Source organism: Protopterus annectens, chromosome 7.part1 (assembly GCF_019279795.1).
Source record: "Protopterus annectens isolate FY-2018-M chromosome 7.part1, PAN1.0, whole genome shotgun sequence".
Classification (NCBI taxonomy): domain Eukaryota; kingdom Metazoa; phylum Chordata; order Ceratodontiformes; family Protopteridae; genus Protopterus; species Protopterus annectens.
This window is the reverse complement of record NC_056740.1, coordinates 543819057-543839920: the sequence shown is the minus strand read 5'-3', so window position 1 is coordinate 543839920 and position 20864 is coordinate 543819057. Positions and strand designations below refer to the sequence as shown.

The window sequence follows — 20864 nt, the reverse complement described above, 5'->3', positions numbered from 1 at the left end:
CCTCAGTGATTATCCATCTTAAAATTTATGGTTTTCTGGCAAGAGTCAAAATGTAAGGCAAAAATCTGGACATTCTGCAAAAATCTGGAAAGTTGACCGGTATGCCTGCATAACACACATCTGATATAGTGTGCTTGTTGAGAGATTTTGTCCTAAGGGAATCATGACTGTACATGCATCCGGCTATCTGTCATTTTGGACATTCATGAATCATTTCCATTAGGTATACTTTTAATTTTTATACATTGTTGGGCTTGTTTGTTTGGTGTGTGTGTGTGTGTGTGTGTGTGTGTGTGTGTGTGTGTGTGTGTGTGTGTGTGTGTGTGTGTGTGTGTGTGTGTGTGTGTTTGAAAACATGAGTGGATTTTTTTTTTGAATGTGGACAAAGTGCATTTTCATTTCTCCACTTACTGCAGAGAAGACTGCAGTTGTAGCCTTTTTATGTAGCTGCAGTTACAGTAATCTATTTTACCTTTGAGTCTGAGGTTCATATTTTTCCTGTGGGTAATGATCAACATATAACAAGCACAAATGGGTAATCTACCAGTCTCTATTCACTTCTGAGAATCTTACATAGCAATTTTTGAGTAGTTATCAACTGTCAACAATCCAATGGATCTGCTAAGACCTATGGACTAAGAAAACTCAAAAATAGAATGAACATTCACTTTAGAATGCAAAACAAGAACTGAATCAGTTGACAGCAGTTTTACATTTCATAAGCTACGTTCTTCCTAACTGCCATTCACCTTTCCTTGCACAGAAGTAAATAGATGTCTGACTGTTGAAAAAAGATACTGCAACTAAATGAATTCCTTCTGACAGCTTGCAGATGAATTACTTTTATGTCATGTGATACATAATGACCAATCAGAATGGTAGCCTATTTTAGACGCAATTAGAAACATATGTATTACTCATGTGCCTAATCTTTCCTTACTCTGCAGTCACTATGCTATCAAGGCAAAATTTCAAGTACTTTGATTTGCATCACTACATATTTAAAAAATAAACATCTGAAATTGCATTATTTCATTATATAACAAAATATGCAAATGTGTGCTATTTGATTGGCTACTGAGCCACAAACACTGTGACTTTACAGGTGCATGTTATGAGACAGATGGCACTTTCATTGAGTGTTGAGCAATCAAAAAGAAAAAGAAAAATTATACAACGACCCCCATTAATATTCCAAAGCATGCACACTGATTGGTCAGCGTGCACGTTGTAAATCAGAGTTATACTAATGGAAAAAGATTCGGTCGCCTGGACTTTTTCCATTAGAATAAGTTTTTTTTTTCTTACAGCAATGGAGAAAGCAAGATCTCCGTTGCTTTTTAGAAAGTGTCTCGCTATGTTAAACTCCTTTAACATAGCGAGACAGCCTTAAAAAAAGCAACGGAACTTTCTCCATTGCTTTTTCTAAAGCTGTCTCGCTATGTTAAACTCTTTTAACATAGCAAGACACTTTAAGCAACGGAGACCTTGCTTAATCCGTTGCTTCCACCCACAGCTCTGATGTACTGCGTAAGCATACGCATGCGCTGTACATCAGAACTGCCATAGAATACCGGACAGCTGTGGAAGGGCAGCAAGGAGGCATTATACAATGCCATTATTTAAGATAACTAAGTATTTTTTTTCTTAAATAATGTCATTGTATAATAGCAATAACTCACGCCTTGTGCCATGCCAACCGTGGGTAAATCCAGCATTACCCACACACAAGCGTGGGTTATTGCTAAAATAACTGTCACTGACAGTGAAGTTTTCTTTTTTCTCCACTGTTGTGACCTTGGAGTAGGTACATTTAAGTTTGGGGTTGTGAAGGGAGGCCTTCCCCCCTACAACAAAAATGAAAAAAGTTATGTCTGAGATTTGTTGTTTTGTTAAATTTTTTTTCAATCTCTCAATAATTGATGAAAGCCCTGTCAATCGAGTGACATGCATCTAATTTTGCAAATGAAATACAATAAGAAGTTATGTACCTACCATAACGTTCCATGTTAGTTGTCTTCTCTCGCCTTCTTTCTTGCTTGATGGGTTCGGAGCCGATCCTCGGCTCCGACTTGGCACTTGCTAAGCTCGAGAGTCACTTTTACCAGCTCGAGGCAGCCCCATATCCCATGATGCAAGGCGGTAAGTACCCAGATCTCGTTTGATGACAAAGAGCAATAGCACCAAGCGTAAATACTCCCTAAAGGAAGAAAGAAAGCCTACAGGACGGAAGAAGGACCAGCTCTGAATGGTCTTCAGCATAATAATTCCTTGTAGAAAAGGTCTGTCCAGGCCTGGGGGAAGGAGGGAGGGTCACAAGAAAGAAGGCGAGAGAAGACAACTAACATGGAACGTTATGGTAGGTACATAACTTCTTAATGTTAAGTTGTCAATCTCGCCTTCATTCTTGCTTGATGGGACCGCGTCCCTAGCACCTCTATCCTGGGTGGCTCAATGGAACAGACTCTTGAGGACTGTAGAGCCAAAACTGGCTCTGTCCCTGGAGGCCAAGTCCAATTTGTAATGGGAAACAAAAGTATGAGGAGTGGCCCAAGTGGCCGCTGCACAAATAGTGTCTAAAGGAAGTCTAGCTTGAAAGGCTGTAGAAGTAGCTAAGCTCCTAGTTGAATGTGCTTTAGGTTTTGAGCACAGCTGTTTTCCCCTGAGCAGATGAATTTCAGAGATGACAGAAGAAAGCCATCTAGATAAGGTCACTTTAGAGACAGGAAGGCCTTTCTTGTTATCCTCATAGGAAACAAAGAGTTGATCGGATTTCCTAAATTGTTTAGTTCTGTCCAAATAATATCTGAGTTGGCGGTGGACATCAAGATAATGTAGTTTTGTTCGATCTGTTTGAATAGTTTGGAAAAATACAGGAGATCAATGGATTGATTCAAATTAGTCTTTGAGGCGACCTTAGGCAAAAAGTTCGGATTAGTTCTCAATGATACTCTGTCTTTGTGAAAGACCAAATAGGGGGGTCGAACCGATAGAGCATGAAGTTCAGACACCCTCCTGGCCGATGTAATAGCTACTAGGAATAATGTTTTCCAAGAAAGAAATTTTAGGGAGCAAGAAACAGCTGGCTCGAAGGGGAAGAATCAAGGATGTCAGCACTAAATTTAGATCCCATTGAGGAGGAGGATTCCTGATTGGAGGCTTTAGCAGGAAAATTCCTTTCAAGAAGGCTCTACAAAGCCTATGGGACATAATATCGTGATCTGCGATCCCGACATGAAAGTTCGAGATAGCAGCCAATTGAACTCTAACTGTGGAAGAAGAGGAGCCTGCATGAAAAATCTCTGCTAAGAAGTCCAAAACTGCCTGAACTGGGGCAGTGAAGGGATCAATATTCTTGGCTTTAGCCCAATAAGAGAAACGTTCCCATTTGCTTGTATAAATCCTCCTGGTAGAGGATTTTAAAGAAGCTACTATGATGTCTCTAACAGGGTTAGAGATCAAAGGAAGCCTGGCTAAGGAAGGAAGTGGAGCAACCATGCTGTGAGGTTGAGAGAAGGGATAGACCGGTGCAGCTGACCGGATTGGTGAATCAGAAGATCTGGCACTGGGTCCAGATGCCACGGCTGCACCAAAAGGTGACGATGGAGGAACGGAAACCAAATTTGTCAAGGCCAATAAGGAGCAATGAGAATCATTTTGGTTCTCAAAACGGTTGCTTTCTGGATAACTTGAGGGATCAGGGGAAAAGGAGGAAAGGCATAAAGAAGTCCCTGGGGCCAATCCTGGGTCAGAGCGTCTCTGGGGGGATGGCCTGACAGAGGGAAGAGAGAAGAAGTCTGGGCATTTGCTGTTTTGGGGAGTAGCAAAAAGATCGCAACATGGGCGACCCCATTCCAGAAAAATCTCCTCCACTATAGATTGCTTGAGAGACCACTCGTGAGGCATGAGAATAGCTCTGCTCAATCTGTCCGCTAAAATGTTGGTTTTCCCAGGGATGTGCGTTGCTACCAGAAACCAATGAGAGGAGATCGCCCACTGCCAAAGTCTGAGCGCTTCTCGACACAAGGGGTAGGACTTGGTTCCGCCCTGTTTGTTGATATACCAAACTACAGACATGTTGTCTGTGTGGACTGCAATTGTCCCTACAGGAAGAAAGTCGTTGAGGGCTTGCAACATTAAAAGCACTGCTCTCATCTCTAGGACATTTATGTGCAGGTGGTACTCGAACGGTTGCCACGTTCCATGAACCATCCTGCCCTGATAATGCCCCCCCCACCCGATCAGGGAGGCATCCGTGGTGACAGTGGCTACCGGGGATGGGGGTACAAAGTGTCTGCCTTGGTGAATCTGGGGAGAAGTGATCCACCAAGCAAGATGATTTTTGCAAATCTGTGTCACCAGAATTTGGTGACGCATTGGAAGTTGTTGGTAAGACCACTGAGTGAACAACATCCACTGAAGAAGGCGCATGTAGAAGCGAGCCAGGGGTAGAAGAGTAATGGCCGCAGCCATGAGACCTAATACCTTTAGAACCATTCTGGCCTGTACTTTCTTGTTGGCTAGAATGATCCTGACATGACTTTGAATGTCTGAAACTCTTTGGTCTGTAAGGGTAGCTGACATCCGAACAGTGTTTAAGTTTGCGCCTATGAAAGTAATAGACTGGCAGGGCAATAAGGATGACTTTTCGAAGTTGATCGAGATGCCCAAATGAGAACAAAGATTCATTGTGTAATCCCTGGCTTGAACAAGCTGATGCCTGGTGGTGGCTGACAGGAGCCAGTCGTCGCGATACGGAAACACCTGGAATCCTTGACGTCTCAGGTGAGCCGTGACCACTGCCATGCATTTGGTGAACACTCTGGGGGCTGTGGTGAGACCAAAGGGCAGGGCTCTGAACTGGAAATGACTGGACCCCAGCCGAAAGCGGAGAAATCTCCTGGAGCGTCTGTGAATTTTTATGTGATAGTACGCATCCTGAAGATCTATTGAGCACATCCAGTTGTCCTTCTGCAAGAAGGGCAGAATCGACTGAAGAGTGACCATTCGGAATCTTGTCTTCCTCACAGACTTGTTGAGTCTGCTGAGATCCAATATTGGTCTCCAGTCTCCCGTCTTTTTTGGGGACCAAAAAGAACCTTGAGTAGATTCCGGGCTCTGAATGGTCTGTTGTAACTGGCTGAATGGCTCTTTTTTGCAGTAGTTTTGAGACTTCTAACTCTGCAATTTCCCTTAGACCGGGTGGTACATCTGGAAGGGAATTTGAGGCATAGAAAGGACTTTCCTCGAAAGGAATTTTGTAACCCTCGGATATGATCGACTGTACCCATCTGTCTTGAGTGAGAGAATGCCAGGCTTCTGGGTACAGCGATAGTCTTCCCGACTGCCTCCAAGGAGGGACAGCCGGGCAACATCTCAGGGATGCTGAAAGGGCTTGTCAGAGAGAGACTCTCTGTTTCCCTGGTTTTGTGGACCCTCTGCCTCTAGAGCGGCGTCTGTTGTTGTTACCCCTCTGCCTCTAGGGGTAAACTGACCACGTGAATCCGGCGTGACTCCTTGGGATTTGTGGAACCACATTTTGCCACCCTTCTGTCCTTTGGGATAAGGTCTAGAAGGGGTGGAAAAACGGACTCCTACGGCAGAAAGAGTTTTGCCATCCTGCTCACACCTGGTCAACGTTTCCTTCACTTGAGGGCCAAACAAAGCTGACCCATCAAAGGGAGAGTTTGTGAAGGATGCCTTAAAGGGATCTGCAAAATTACATAGCCGCATCCAGGCTTGGCGTCTAAGAGCCACACCTGTACCTGCGGCCCTACTCGCTCCATCAGCAGCATATGATATCAGCCGCATGGAGGAGTTTGCAATGGAGTTAAGGGTTCCTAGCTGTGAAGCAATTTTTTCCTGAGCCCCCACAGCTGTAGGATCCTGCACAACTTCACCTAGCTCCTTAAGGATATCCCTTTGGAGTCTGGTGAAGTGACAAAGGTAGTTCAGCGAACGCATAGCAAAGGTCGCTGAAGAAAACATCCGCTTACCATATCTATCCATGGTCCTAGAGTCCTTATTAGGAGGATGGACAGGTATGGAACGATCTGCAAGTTCCTTCTTGGTGGCAGCCGCCACCACCATGGCATCAGCGGGGACACCTTTTGTAAGGAATTGCTTGTCCGACGGGGCAGTAATAAATTTAGAAGGCCTCCTAGGGACAGGCTCTACAGAGTCAGGAGCAGCCCACGCCTTTCGAGCAATAACCTGCATAAGGGGGTTGAAAGGCGGAGACACCCAGGAGGTGGAGGGCCGAGATCCAAACGCCTCCAGGTATACTGACTCATCCTCAGAGGGATTATTGGTGGGCCAGTTTCCCCTATGTCTAAGGAGTTCTAGGATGTCTGAGAAGGAGACATCCTCAGAGGGGGATCTTGGGGATCCCTCTGACTCATCTAAGTCAGTATCTGAAGTGATAGACTCGGGGGAGTCTACGTGTTTCCTCTTACATGTCCTCTTCCACGGAGGATCCCCCGACAAATCAGGAGAATCCTCGGAAGAGGGGGATATTCCCAGTGGGGAAACCTGAGGCGGAGGATCTCTGGGTCCTGGAGCAAGAGAAGTGGCAGAGATGTCAACAGGCACCATAGAGGGAGGAGCTAAGGGAACAGACTGCTGGCTGAGACCAGTGGCCAGCACACTCTTCATCACCTCGAAGGCTCCCCTCCCAGGAAGGTCCGAGAGAACCCGCTCCAAAGAACTAGGAACTCCAGGACCCACTGAAAAGGAGGGCTCCGAGGCAGATGTCGGAGCCGAGCTCACCAAGGCCGAGGCTCCAAGGGGAAGAGCGGGCCCGGATAAGGGTCCGATGCCACTCACCCCCTCGGAGGAGACCAGGGAAGCCCGGCCACCGAATCCCTCTAAGGAAGGTCTCGAAGAGGAGATAAGAGTAGAGGCTGAAGGAGCAGAAGGGGGTATCTGTCCCTCAGCCATAGCAGAAACCATTCCCGAAGACTCCAACTCCAAACTCTGTGGTAGAGTCGAAGGAGGAACTGCAATGGGGTGTGGACTAATAGTCGTCTGCTGAGACGGACTATGTAGCATTTGGGCCAGTGCCTGTGACTTTAGTAATCTACTAACCACTCTCTCCAAATCATGGTCAGAAAGCCTGGATGACCTTGAAGATCGGCTCCGATGGCTCCGCTCCGAGAAGAGAGGCGGCCGAGCCGAAAGTATCGGCTCCAAGGAAGGGGACCTAGACCTCTTCCTCGAAGGAACCATCGGAGCCGATGAAACCACAGAAACTGTCGGAGCCGACAACTTATCGGCACCGACAGGTAGCTTCGATGCATCGGCTCCAGCCGGAGCCGATACGGCCATAAATGTAAGGGTGTCGGAGCCGATCGGAGCAGACACCGATGCCTGGGCCACATGGTGGTCGGAACCGATCAGAGCCGACACCGAAGTGGTCGAACCAGAGTCGGCACCGATAGCCATCGGTGCCGAAGGTTTAGGTAACCCAGAATCGGCTCCAGCCGGAGCCGATCTCGACTCTGAATGAGTCGGAGCCGAGGCCACAGACTTGGACACAGAAGCCTGGGCCTTGGAAGACTTAGAAGTCTTAGATGGGGCCGACTTAGACAGAGAGCCCTCCGGCTTAAGAAGGCCCCTCAAAATCAATTTATTTCTTCTTTCCTGCAGGACTCTCTGGCTAAAAGAATGACATATAGCACAGGAGTCCTGCAGGTGAAGAGGCCCCAGGCAGTAAAGGCAAGAAGTGTGACCGTCTGTCAGAGACATCTTCTGACAGCACGAGTCACACTTCTTAAAGCCTGAGACCCTTTCCTTAGACATGGTGATAAAACACACACACACAACACCAGTCCAAGAAATTAAATTAAATATACCAAAAGGTATCAATAACAGACACACACACACACCCTAACGGGGGGGGGGGGGGGGGATGGGTGAAAGTCTGACTAAAAGTTATGAGGAGACAGGGAAATTTTCTGTCAGAAAGGGATTAAAACTAAGTTAAAACTAATAATTTTAAGGTTTTTTTTGTAGAAAGGGGCTAAAATAGTAAAGTAACAATTCACTTACCAGGAGCTGGTAAAAGGAGGACCTCATCAGCGAAGCGGCAAACGAGATCTGGGTACTTACCGCCTTGCATCATGGGATATGGGGCTGCCTCGAGCTGGTAAAAGTGACTCTCGAGCTTAGCAAGTGCCGAGTCGGAGCCGAGGATCGGCTCCGAACCCATCAAGCAAGAATGAAGGCGAGATTGACAACTTAACATATTTAGTTATCACAGCCTACTTCCTGAACAAGTGATTATGCTTTAAGTATGTGTTTTTTTTTACCTTGCTGTATTAAAGTCTAGTGAAAATCTGTAAATAAAATAAGAAAAACTGTGCCTCTTATTGCACACTTGACTACTCTTGCAAAGGCAGATACAGCTCACTGGCTTACCCCATACTCTAGTACTGCTCAGTATAATATTCTTTACCCATCTGGTACAGCTCAGTATGATGTATTGCATCCATCTGGTACAGCTCACTATGATGTACTGTATCCCTCTGGTACAGCTCACTATGATATACTGTATCCATCTGGTAAAGCTCATTATGATGCAATGTATCCATCTGGTACAGCTCACTATGATGTACTGCATCCATCTGGGGCAGCTCACTATGATATACTGTATCCATCGGGTACAGCTCACTATGGTGCATTGCATCCATCTGGTACAGCTCACTATGATATACTTTATCCATCTGGTACAGCTCGCTATGATGCATTGCATCCATCTGGTACAGCTCACTATGATACACTGTATCCATCTGGTACATCTCACTATGATGTATTGTATACATCTAGTACAGCTCACTATGACATACCGTATCCATCTGGGGGAGCTCACTATGACATACTGTATCCATCTGGTAAAGCTCACTATGACATACTGTATCCATCTGGTACAGCTCACTATGATGTATTGCATCCATCTGGTACAGCTCACTATGATATACTGCATCCGTCTAGTACAGCTCACTGATGTATTGTATCCATCTAGTACAGCTCACTATGATGTACTGTATCCATCTGGTGCAGCTCACTATGATGTATTGTATCCATCTGGTACAGCTCACTATGATTTACTGTATCCATCTGGTACAGCTCACAATGATGTACTGTATCCATCTGGTACAGCTCACTATGATGTATTGTATCCATCTGGTACAACTCACTGATGTATTGTATCCATCTGGTACAGCTCACTATGATGTATTGTATCCATCTGATACAGCTCACTATGATGTATTGTATCCATCTGGTACAGCTCACTATGATGTATTGTATCCATCTGGTAGGGCTCACTATGATGTATTGTATACATCTGGTACAGCTCACTATGATGTATTGTATCCATCTGGGGCAGCTCACTATGATGTACTGTATCCATCTGGTACAGCTCACTATGATGTATTGTACCCATCTGGTACAACACACTATGATGTATTGTATACATCTGGTGTAGCTCACTGTGATGTATTGTATCCATCTGGTACAGCTCACTATGGTGTATTGTATCCATCTGGTACAGTTCACTATGATGTATTGTCTCCATCTGGTACAACTCACTATGATGCATTGTATCTATCTGGGGCAGCTCACTATGATGTATTGTATCCATCTGGTAAAGCTCACTATGATTTACTGTATATATCTGGTACAGCTCACTATGATATAATGTATCCATCTGGTACATTTCACTATGATGTACTGTATCCATCTGGTACAGCTCACTATGATGTACTGTATCCATCTGGTACAGCTCACTATGATGTATTGTATACATCTGGTACAGCTCACTATGATATACTGTATCCATCTGGTGCAGCTCACTATGATATACTGTATCCATCTGGTGCAGCTCACTATGATATACTGTATCCATCTGGTACAGCTCACTGATGTATTGTATCCATCTGGTACAGCTCACTATGATGTATTGCATCCATCTGGGGCAGCTCACTATGATATACTGCATCTATAAGGTACTGCCTCCTGTAAGGAAAAGATATCTCAAAATCACAAGCAGGTATGGAAAAGAAACTTTGGAGGAAAATGTTAGTTGATCCCAGGGTGTAGTTTCCTGCAGAATTGTAACTGTTACCCCCGGTACCTTAGCAATTTTTATTTACTCATATGTTAGGAGGCAGTTGTTATGGGGCAATGCTGAGACAACAGTGAGGTAGAGGAAGAAGTCAAAGTAGAAGGAAAAGTGTTCTTTTAGTGGCCAGGTTTTATTTTTAAGCACATCAGAATACCTGTTCTCTGCTCCGGGTGAGTCTTTCATCTAGAAGGTCGGCATTACTTTGTTCTTCATCAAGTTCCATTTCTAGCTGGGCTATTTTGTCCTACAAGCAAAAACAAAGGCATTAGAACAAAGAAAAAGTTTGCTTTGAATATTCATGGTATCAGAACATGTGACAAAAGTGTTTATTACTCTTACTACATGCAGTACACCAGAATCAGATCTCACCCCATCACCTAGCTAACCGAAAAAATACTAGAAGCAACAGCAACAGAAAGCACTGCATCCGCAGAAGGCCATAGGTGGTACAGACGGAAGAAACATTAAATTCCCACACAAGATAAAAGTTTGCTGGATTGCAACTCAGTCTCCATGCCTGTTTGTATTTATTATACATACAGGAATGAACAATCTGATGCAATCCCCTGCATTTTTATTTGGGAATTTGCTTCTTCTACCAGTACAGTTCTAACCAAATTCACTACAAAGCATCATGTCATGATTGCCTAGTATCTTACACATATAATGTCACTGCATCACAAGCTTTGCCTGTTACATAAAAGTGTGCCTGTGTCTGCTCTTCCTGAATGTTTCTTTAGGCTGTGCTCATCCAACTGTTAATGATCTTCTCAGATCCAAACTGTCAATGACCTCTGCCCCTCTGGTCTAAACTGATCATCTAAGTGAATAACATGAGATGAAAACAATATCCTCGTTACAAACTTACACACTGTAAAACACCTAAGCCCATTTGGAGGACCAAAATCAAATGAAATAAAACAATATCCTCAGTATAAATTCAGATCCATGTTGTAATGGACTCTGCCAAGTTGAAGCATCCTAATTACTGAAGTAACTGCACTGAAATAAAGAGAACATTCTCATTACAAAATGGGGAATTTCCAAGTAACCAAAACTAACAAAAAAAATATATGTTGTTAATATATCCAGTAAGGCGTGGACCAGCAATGTGTTACAGATTTAATAGTGAATTTCCCTTTTTCTCTCTCTACTCAAGAAAACATTTTGTCAACTATATTAATTGTTTTCCAAAAATAAAATTATTTTACTATATCCTTTTCCTCAGACTCAAGATTCATTGTAAGTGAATACTAGGCTAATTGCATGAAGGGTGATTATAAACCTAAATAACCCAAGGTCAGAATCAAACTCTGTACACTGTGTCTGTAAGGTGAAGACCATAACCATTACACCAAACCCATCCCCTCATGTCTCACCACACCCAGCTCTTGTCCTTTACTTACACATTAATTTCAGTGAATATACTAAAGAATCCCCTACTAATATAAGAAATACATGCACCCGATTTTATTTGGTGTTTTACACTCCATCAACACATTGATTAATTCTGCAGACTTTAAACCAGTTTTTTGTAACTTCTTTATTTGCTGGGCCAAGTTTATTTTCCCTTCTTCTTCAAAAACCTTTTTCAGCTATTCTTCAGCCTTCTGTATTTAGATGGGTCTTCCTGCCAAAGACATTCTTTCATTCCCCCACACTATCCCTGGAATTCAAAAACATTTTTGTATCACAGTGGTTAATTTTGTATGAAAGGTGACCATGTACTAGGTGGGGATGATTCAGAGGTACACACTGAGTGCAATAGTGAAAGGCAGAGAAATACCACAGCCTGTAAAATAAGCAAATGGTCCCATAATGATTTAGAAATGAGCAATGTTACTAAAATGTGGACAATGGTGGATACAAATGATGGTAAATTGTATGTCAAGAGTAATTGCAGAAAGTATATACATATGGCAGACACATGCTATGTGCAGAGCCGGGGACTGCAATAAAATCCTGGAGTTATGGGAAACATACCACAAAAACACAGGACGTAGAAGTAGCAATAGCACTTGTGAATATGTATATGCATGAGGCTGATGTCACTGTCAGTAATCAAAGAAGTGTGCATTGTCACCTACACTGCCAAATCACCTGTTTGTGCCTAATGTACTAGGACTACCATGATGCAAAAATAGTGGACCACTACCATGTGGAGAGAGGCACAATGCAACAGCTGTTAGAAATGTCTCACCTTCATATGAGGAATATGTGGCTTACCCATACCTGTGGACACCAATGCATATGTGGCTTTGTGAATATTAGCTATAGAGTCTTTCCAGTGACCAGTCAGGGTAACAGCAAGTGCATCTTGGGTATTCAGAGAGGTTCTTACATCCCTGATCTGTGAACACTGACCCAGATGGGATGAACATGGCTGAGAAGGGCCACATGGCAGCATACTGTCCATGCATCACACCATCATATGCTCACATCAGTAACAATTTCATATGTCATACCACTAGCATTTCTGCTATAGAAGTGTGGTCTGTTTTCTGATGACTAGCAAAGTACATCAGTGTTTGCAAAGCATCTGTTGACAGCTACCTATGTTGGCTGCAGCTGTTTCTCAGTCTTTTGTGTAGCACAGTGCCATCATTGCCATGTAACATAATATTGTCACAGTCGTGAAGCACGGTGCCATCACAGTCGTGAAGCACGGTGCCATCACAGTCATGAAGCACAGTGCCGTCACAGTCGTGAAGCACGGTGCCGTCACAGTTGTGAAGCATTGTGATGGCACTGTGCTACTCGGCTGTGACAGTATTGTGTTACATGACTGACGGTACTGCGCTACATGACACACATCACCACAACAGTCAGGAAATCCTTCTGTGTAGCACACCTTATCACCAAGTGCTTTTCATCCAGAAAAAAAGGAGGTCACTGTCCCAATGTACTCATCCCTCATTAGACCTATTATAGAATACAATGCCTCATTTGGTATGTACCTCTCAAGACATCTGCAACAACTGGAAAGGCCACAGAAATACCTCACTAAAAGAAGCACAGGCCTAAAGCAGATGTCCTACGCTGGCCGCCTTAAAAAAACTCCAGCTATACTCTGTCGCATATCGTCTACTCAGAGGTGATCTCTGCTTAACATACAAGGCCATGTCAAACCCAGAGCTATTGCACATGCTACACTTAAAAAAATCCCAATCCCTCAGAGCCACACGCTCCAGGGATCTAAACCTTGTCATCACAATAAACAACACATGCTGGAGGGATAGATTCCTGACCCAGAGACTCACCAGACTCTGGAATAGACTGCCCATACATATCACGCAGAGCGCCTCTTTGGCCCTCTTCAAAAGGAACCTTGATGATTGGATGGGAGAAAGGAAATTCACCCCGGGGCTCATGTCAGTCACCCTGCTAGACTGGGGTCCAGGGAAGTAATTAGTGCGAGAAGAAATAGCCAGGGAATTGTTATGGCTAGGCTTGTATAGGCCCTAGGGCCGATAGCCTAGTACCAATCTATGAACCTATGAGCCATCACAGTCATGAAGTACAGTGCTGTCACAGTTGTGAAGTGCCATCACACTCGTGAAGCACAGTGCCATCACAATCGTGAAGCATACTGCCATCACAGTCATGTAGCACAGTATCATCACAGTCAGCAGAGTCATGTGGCACACTGCTTTCACAAAGCACAGTGCTTTCAGTCACAAAGCACATCACAGTAGTGTAGCACACTGCCATCAAAGTCATGTAGCACAGTGACATCACAGTCACGAAACACATCACAGGCATGTAGCACAGTGCCATCAGTCACGTAAGCACAGTGCCATCACAGTCGCATAGCACAGTGATGTCACAGTCATGAAGCACACTGCCTTCAGTCATGTAGCACAGTGCCATCACAGTCAAGTAGCACACTGCCATCACAGTCGTGTAAGCACACTGCCGCAACAGTCGTGTAAGCACAGTACTGTCACAGTCGTGTAGCACACTTATGTCATTGTCATGTCCTGTTGCACAAACTGAACCACTTCCACATCTATATGGCATGTCTACGACCTCATCCCATATTGCATGTCTACAGGGCTACAACCCCACACACCTCTCATGGTCTATCACATCATCTCCATCTTGCCACTGAAGCCTCAATCTCAACTACTCCACAGAATGCTGGCAGTGGGTACACTGATGCTGTTCATCTGTATGCACATTATTTAAGGAGGAGTTTATATATCTAGGCAGAACTATCACACCTGGCATACTAGCATATCTAGCAGATGTGTCCACACCAGTAAGTACCTATACGTCTAGCCTTCAGAAACAGAGTACTAAGGTTTTTATCACTCTCTCTTTCTCCCCTCCTGTCCAAAGTCTCTGTCATGATCTTTCTCTATATTTTATTTGATGTTTGCTGTATTTTAAAATTTGCTGCAGCACCTGCCATGCCAATGTTGGTAGCTGCTTTTTGCTGTCTAGCCTAGGTAGTGTGGTGTCAGCAGCAGGATAACCATTCTATTTCCCATCCTGGTATTCCCCTTAGTTGTGTATCACCACCCTCTCCTAGTAGTTTGTCCAATTTTCCCAAAATATCCTCAGTCCTTTTGTATGTTAATATATACATAGGCATGCCCCCATTTGTGTCAGCACCTCTCCTGTGTTTTAAGTTTGTGTACCCTTGGTTTTGTAACTTTAAAATCTTTCCATTCCCTTACATCCTTCTCCATCTACTCCTCTTAAAAAAGCCTATCCCACAAAAGCATACCCTTCCTCCTACACTTACCTTTGCTGTGTCCTTGTGCATGTTTCTCTGCAAGCTCCTCCCTCTTTTGCGACTTCTCCATACACCCATTTCCTCACTATTTCAGTCAATAAAAATGTATAGAAGCAATGCTGGGAGCCAATTATTGTGCCTTCCAGCAGTTTTCGTGACGTCGCCAAGTAGTAGATACTATTGCCCATAACAACTTACATGCTACATACTCACTACTGGTGTTCAAAAACTCCCCAGCCACAATTACAGAAATCCCTCTTTTATTGCCAGCCTTTCATTTCTGTGAGCAGATTTCTTAATTAGCTACTGATCAAGACATGCCATTCCTGATAGTTAATTGCTAATTATATTTGAGCCACATTACAACTCTCAGAATCTCTGTTGTAACATTTGCATGGTCATGGATGCCACATTTCTGAATACCAGAGTTTATTCCCTTTGCTTTAAAAGTTTCTTAACTTTACACTATACCATCCTTTTTTTTCTTCTGTTAACTCCCATTTCAGGGATATATGCTTATTACATATCTTCATATATTCTGTTACAAATAATAATAATAATAATAATTGCTTGCATATCAGCTACTTCATGTTTTCCAAAGTTGCTGCTTCTTAATCTAATATACAGAAAAAGTAATCAAAGGTCTTAAGATCTATAGTAAAAATGCTTTATGATGTCTCTATTTTCTCCATACTACAGAACTAAAGTACAATAAAAATATCTGAGTGAAAGATAAATCAAATTTTTCCTAGGCCATTTTCAACAAGTGAAAAAGGAATTGACAGCCAGGGATCACATCAATCATTTTTGCAGGAATTAGTATGTTTTTTGCTTGGTCCATAACTCTCAGACAGGCATAAACACATACGCATAAACACACACACACACACACACACACACACACACACACACACACACACGTGTGTGTGTGTGTCTGTGTACAGACAGATATATTTCAATACCTATGTACACCCACACCTACCTACACTCACCTATTCACAACCTATTCACAATTATATTCGCAAATTGTGAATGTAACTAATATTGAATTCATTATACCAAACGGAATTGCATGAAAGGAAAAAAAAATGCCAACATTCCATCTCAACAACTGAACAAAACCTAGTTTATTAACGTTTGCAGACAACAAACACATTACAATATATATGTGGCTATTACATAAGAATGTGTAAGCATTTTTTGCAGGTGGACAAGCATCCCTGCACCTCCCCAAAGCCCTCAGTTTATATAATCCAAAACGATTTCAATAGACATGAAGAAGGGATACCTTTAAAAAAACAAAAGAATCACTGCCTGTGCATAGCTGGATACCATACCAGCACTCACATCCTATCGAAAGTGGTCACAGGAGTTCTACTGCTCAGCAGCTTTGCAATCTGGCCATTTGGCACTCATGAATCTTATCTCGGCCACCTGAAGATGCATGCATTTCACAGTTGTTGTATGTAAATTCAAGAAGTAGGAAGCACACGTGTAACATTTGTATCACACCTATATGACAGCAATGAAAACACTCTCCTCCCCATGTAATGTCTACTCAAACAACATATCTGCACATGCTGTTGCAATAAATTCACTACTTGATGTTCCAGCATTCCCCCAGTTATGTATTTTGCAATACCCATATTTGAGAATTCCTGCTACACTGCACAGGTCAAACAAATGAATGTTGATTTCCTGCATCACACACACACACACACACACACACACACACACACACACACACACACACACACACACACACACAAGTTCATGTATGTTCATCTATTCCAGGCTCAGCAGTCACTGTGTCACTTTGTCTCTATATAAATATAAATATAAATATATATGTGTGTGTGTGTGTGTGTGTGTATTTGCAGATGTGACAAACCAATTAGTAAAACAACTACAAGAGAAACCTAGCCAAGCTAGAGTTTTCACTGTGTGATACTGTAAACCTCTTGTAATGAAGGCCCATGGGATATAAGCAGAATGACAAACAAGCCAAAACATAAGGTGTACAAGACTGTGGTGTGACCAGTACTCCTGTATGGTACAGAAACCAGGGCAGTAAAGACAGAGCAGATGAAGAAGCTAGAGGTAATGGAAATGAAGTGCCTGAGAAGGGTGGTAGGATGCACTCTGTGAGACTGAGGAAGAAATGATGACATAAGAGCAGACTCTAAAGTAGATCCAATTGCAGAAAAGATCAAAGAGAACAGATTATAACGCAGTGGTGGTGCTGCGGTAGCGTTGTTGTCTCACAGTAAGACGTTGTCCGGTTCGATTCTCAGCTAGAGCGTCTTCTGCATGGAGATATGCATGAATGGGCGTACCTTCGTTGAAGGTTGTGCATCAGGGCTGGTAACTCGGCACGTAAAAATCAACTACCAATCATTAGCGGACCGGAGTTCTGCTGTGGCAACCCCTAACCGGGAAAAGCCGAAAGACACAAACAATCAAAGAGAACAGATTACCGTGGTCTGGACACATGTGCAGAAAAGAAGACGACAATCTTGTGTAGATTTGGGACAGACAGAAGAAAGTAAGAGGAAACCAGGATGTCCAGAAAAGAGATGGATGGATTATGTGAAAAACAGATGTGTGACAGTCAGGCATGAGTGCCGAAGAAGGCAGGAGTGTGACATTGAATTGAGAGAGATGGCGACAGTTAACACGATTCCCCAATCCCATGTAGAAAATGGGAAAAGGGAGGCTGATGATATATATATATATATATATATATATATATATATATATATATATATATATATATTATGGGTCTACTTCACAAAAGCAAAAACCCATAACACTGACTTTCAAAATCCTGAGCCCATAACACCAAAATTTCATAAGCACGAACACTCACATGACCGACACACACAATAACGACACCCACATACCCGACAAGTAATAGTAAAACCTATAGGACCTATTAACTACCTGTGTAGCCTATAAAATGAGGGCTACAACCATTAAGCAGTTGTATCTCATCCTGCATCAGACATGGCCGACTTGCCACAGGAAGTACCTGGAGTGATCGGGCAAATGTATAAAATGTTAACGTCCCAGAAATGCAAGGAAATACTCATTATCGATAGCTATCTGTACCATCTGGAACGTCATAGAGATGCAAGAAGATACTGGGGTTGTAAGTATAAGTGCTCCCAAAAGTGTAAGGGCCATTCTGTGACTACGTTGCTCCCTACTGGTGATAGGCTAGAGAAATCAGTAGCACACCATCATGCCGGCAACCGGGGAGAGGTTGAAAAGTACACTGTTTGCCATCATTTGAAGGTTAGAGCAAAGTATAGCCGTGACACCCCATATTTATTAGTTCAGGATGCAGTTGCGACTACTTTCCTAGACACAATACATAGTCTGCCCAATAGGAAAGCACCGCTACAACAGACAGGTCATGACAGACGGAGAATGTGTATGGCTGACAGCAATGAAGTACTCACACTACATAACACTGATTTTGATTCGTTTCCCCTGAAGACAGGGTGTTTCATTAGCAAGTATATGCATGACCGTACAACAGGTAACACAGTGCTCCTATTCACTACACTGAACAACCTATATGACGTTAGCCAGGCTAGCATATGGTTACTGGATGGAACGTTCTTCAGCAAAGGAGTTGCATGCCAACAGTTGTACAGCCTACATGGCCTAGTGAAGTATGGCACATACAGCAAAGCAGTGCCACTAGTATATTGCCTAATATCCAAGAAATCCCTTAAGGCTTATAATTTCATGTGGCACTGCTTGTTTCACCTGCTAACAGAGCACGGCTTTGAGGTTGATGTGAAGTACATTCTCTGTGATTTTGAGATTGCTGCGATTAAGAGCATGTGGCTTAATGTACCAGGTGTACAGTCCAAGGGATGCCTCTTCCATTTTGGGCAGAACCTTTGGAGGAAGGTACAAGGTTTGGGACTGGCATCCCTGTATAACAGAAATCCCTTGTTTTAGTCATCTGTAAAATGTTAGCAGCCCTTGCCATCTTAAAAGAAAGTGAAGTGCAAACTACGTTTCATGCTCTGAAAGACACATTTCCCGCAGAGAGTAAGGAGCTATTAAAATACTTCTCAGACTGATACGTCTGTGGGAAGTTGAGGAAGTTTAACACACAGACATCCTCATCTGTGAGGTTCCCACCACTATTCCCCATAGCATTCTGGAATGTGTATGACTTGAACCAGCTGTTCCTCCCTCGTACACAGAACTCAGTTGAAGCCTGGCATAGGTGGTTAAAGTGTCTGTTAGGTACACGAGGTACCAATTTCAATGTACTCATGGCAGCATTGGTTAAGGAGCAAGATCGTGTTGACGAACTCAGAGTCTGGATGTCAATGGGATGTCCACCTCCACCTTCCCCAAAGAAGAGGAAGCTAATCATGTGGCATGAGCAATTTCAACAGGTGTTGGATAATAAGGACTGCTACTCCACAATTGAATTTGTGAAGTCTGTAGCAAAACTGCTGAAAATGTAGCCGGTAGGTGCTACCTGCACAGGCCAGCGATACCATTGAGCGGTAGGTTATTGGTGGTGAGTGGGAGCAAAAGTGGGCATTTCACAGGGAAGGTGCTGTGTGTGGAGTACCTGTTGGTTTGTATTGTGTATGTGAGTCAAGTTTCATATGGGTGGTGTAGGCAATATCCAAACTGTGGGTAATATGTTACATCACTATTTTACACCTAGTGGTAATGGTTTGCACCTGTATAATCGGAAGCCTGCAAAGATGTCAGATATTGTATACCCGATGTTGTGCTTGCAGCCTACAGTCGGGAGTAGGATGTATTTGTACTGTGTAACTGTTCGCATTTACAAGCATGGATTATATTTGTGCTTGGCCTGCCAGTATGCTGCCCCAGCCAGAGACTAGGGTATGTACTGTCTTATACGCAGTAACAGTGCTGTGTGTGAAAGGCTACATGCCATTGGGTACCTACTGCACTCTGGAAGGACAATGTTTCGTAATGTGCTTAGCTGCTAATACAGTCCGTTCTGTTGTGCTGGGATGCTGCAGTCTGCAGCCTTATGGGAAGTGACATGTGTTTACATTATTCCTGCATTATGTGGAGGGTCTTCTTAGGCATGCCTGCTACGCTAGCTGGGAGCATAGCAATATGCTGCTGTCCATACGGAGTACAAATGAGTGCTGGAAGGTTGACAAGGTATATTGGGCTTGGAAAACAGTCATGTGAACATGTACAGGATCATGTGAGCTTTAGTTTGGTTGGAATTGTCAGTTTTCTGGTTGTCGGTGTTTTCACACTTGGTGTTGTGGGACTTTGTGCTTGTGAAATTTCTGTGTTATGGGCTCGGGACTTTGAAAGTCAGTGTTACGGGTTTTCGCTTTTGTGAAGTAGACCCATACATACATATACATATATATGTTTGTATGTATGTACATGCACATTAATATATGACACTGTGAATACCGAGCCTGGAATATATGCTACGTTTTGTGGGGCTGTGGCTTCTGCAAGCTTTACTAGGAGGTGTGTCAGTTGTGGGAGAGAAATATAGAACAGACAAGCAAACCAGGCAGATTCAACTCTCCATGGCAGCTAACAAGCTGCAGCTGCCTTTAAAGTGTACATCAATGGCTAGTATTGCTTGAGAAATTCATATTCCTAACCTATGGGTCTCCAGAGAGGTATGAAGAGGAGTCTCCAGTGGGCTACGTGGGAGGGCAAAGGCAGCCTGGAATGTACTCCCACTTGGAGGCAGAGCTGACAAGAGGCTGAGAAAGTACTTGGGATTGGAGTTCTGAAGGAAAAGAGAAATCTCCATTATAAGTGAGATCTGAGTTAACTCGTGATTAACTTTAACCTGAGGAACTTGTTATATTGTTTGCTTATCTAATCACTGCAAATATTTTATTTGAAATTTGTAATTTGTTGCATGTTATGTTGGATTTGTTATACACTGGAGCTTTTCTCCCCAGGTCTCCGTTGAAAATGGACATTTATCCAGTCGGACTATCC

General features: G+C 43.4%; 1 protein-coding gene across 1 annotated transcript in view; it reads right to left on the bottom strand.

The window, feature by feature from the left end:
* CGNL1 (cingulin like 1) overlaps positions 1 to 20864 on the bottom strand; it is a 1082391-nt gene that overhangs the window by 282643 nt on the left and 778884 nt on the right. The window contains exon 13 of the mRNA XM_044078976.1: positions 10281 to 10370. Coding sequence (XP_043934911.1) covers positions 10281 to 10370 — 90 coding nt within the window. The remainder of the gene's footprint in view (positions 1 to 10280; positions 10371 to 20864) is intronic.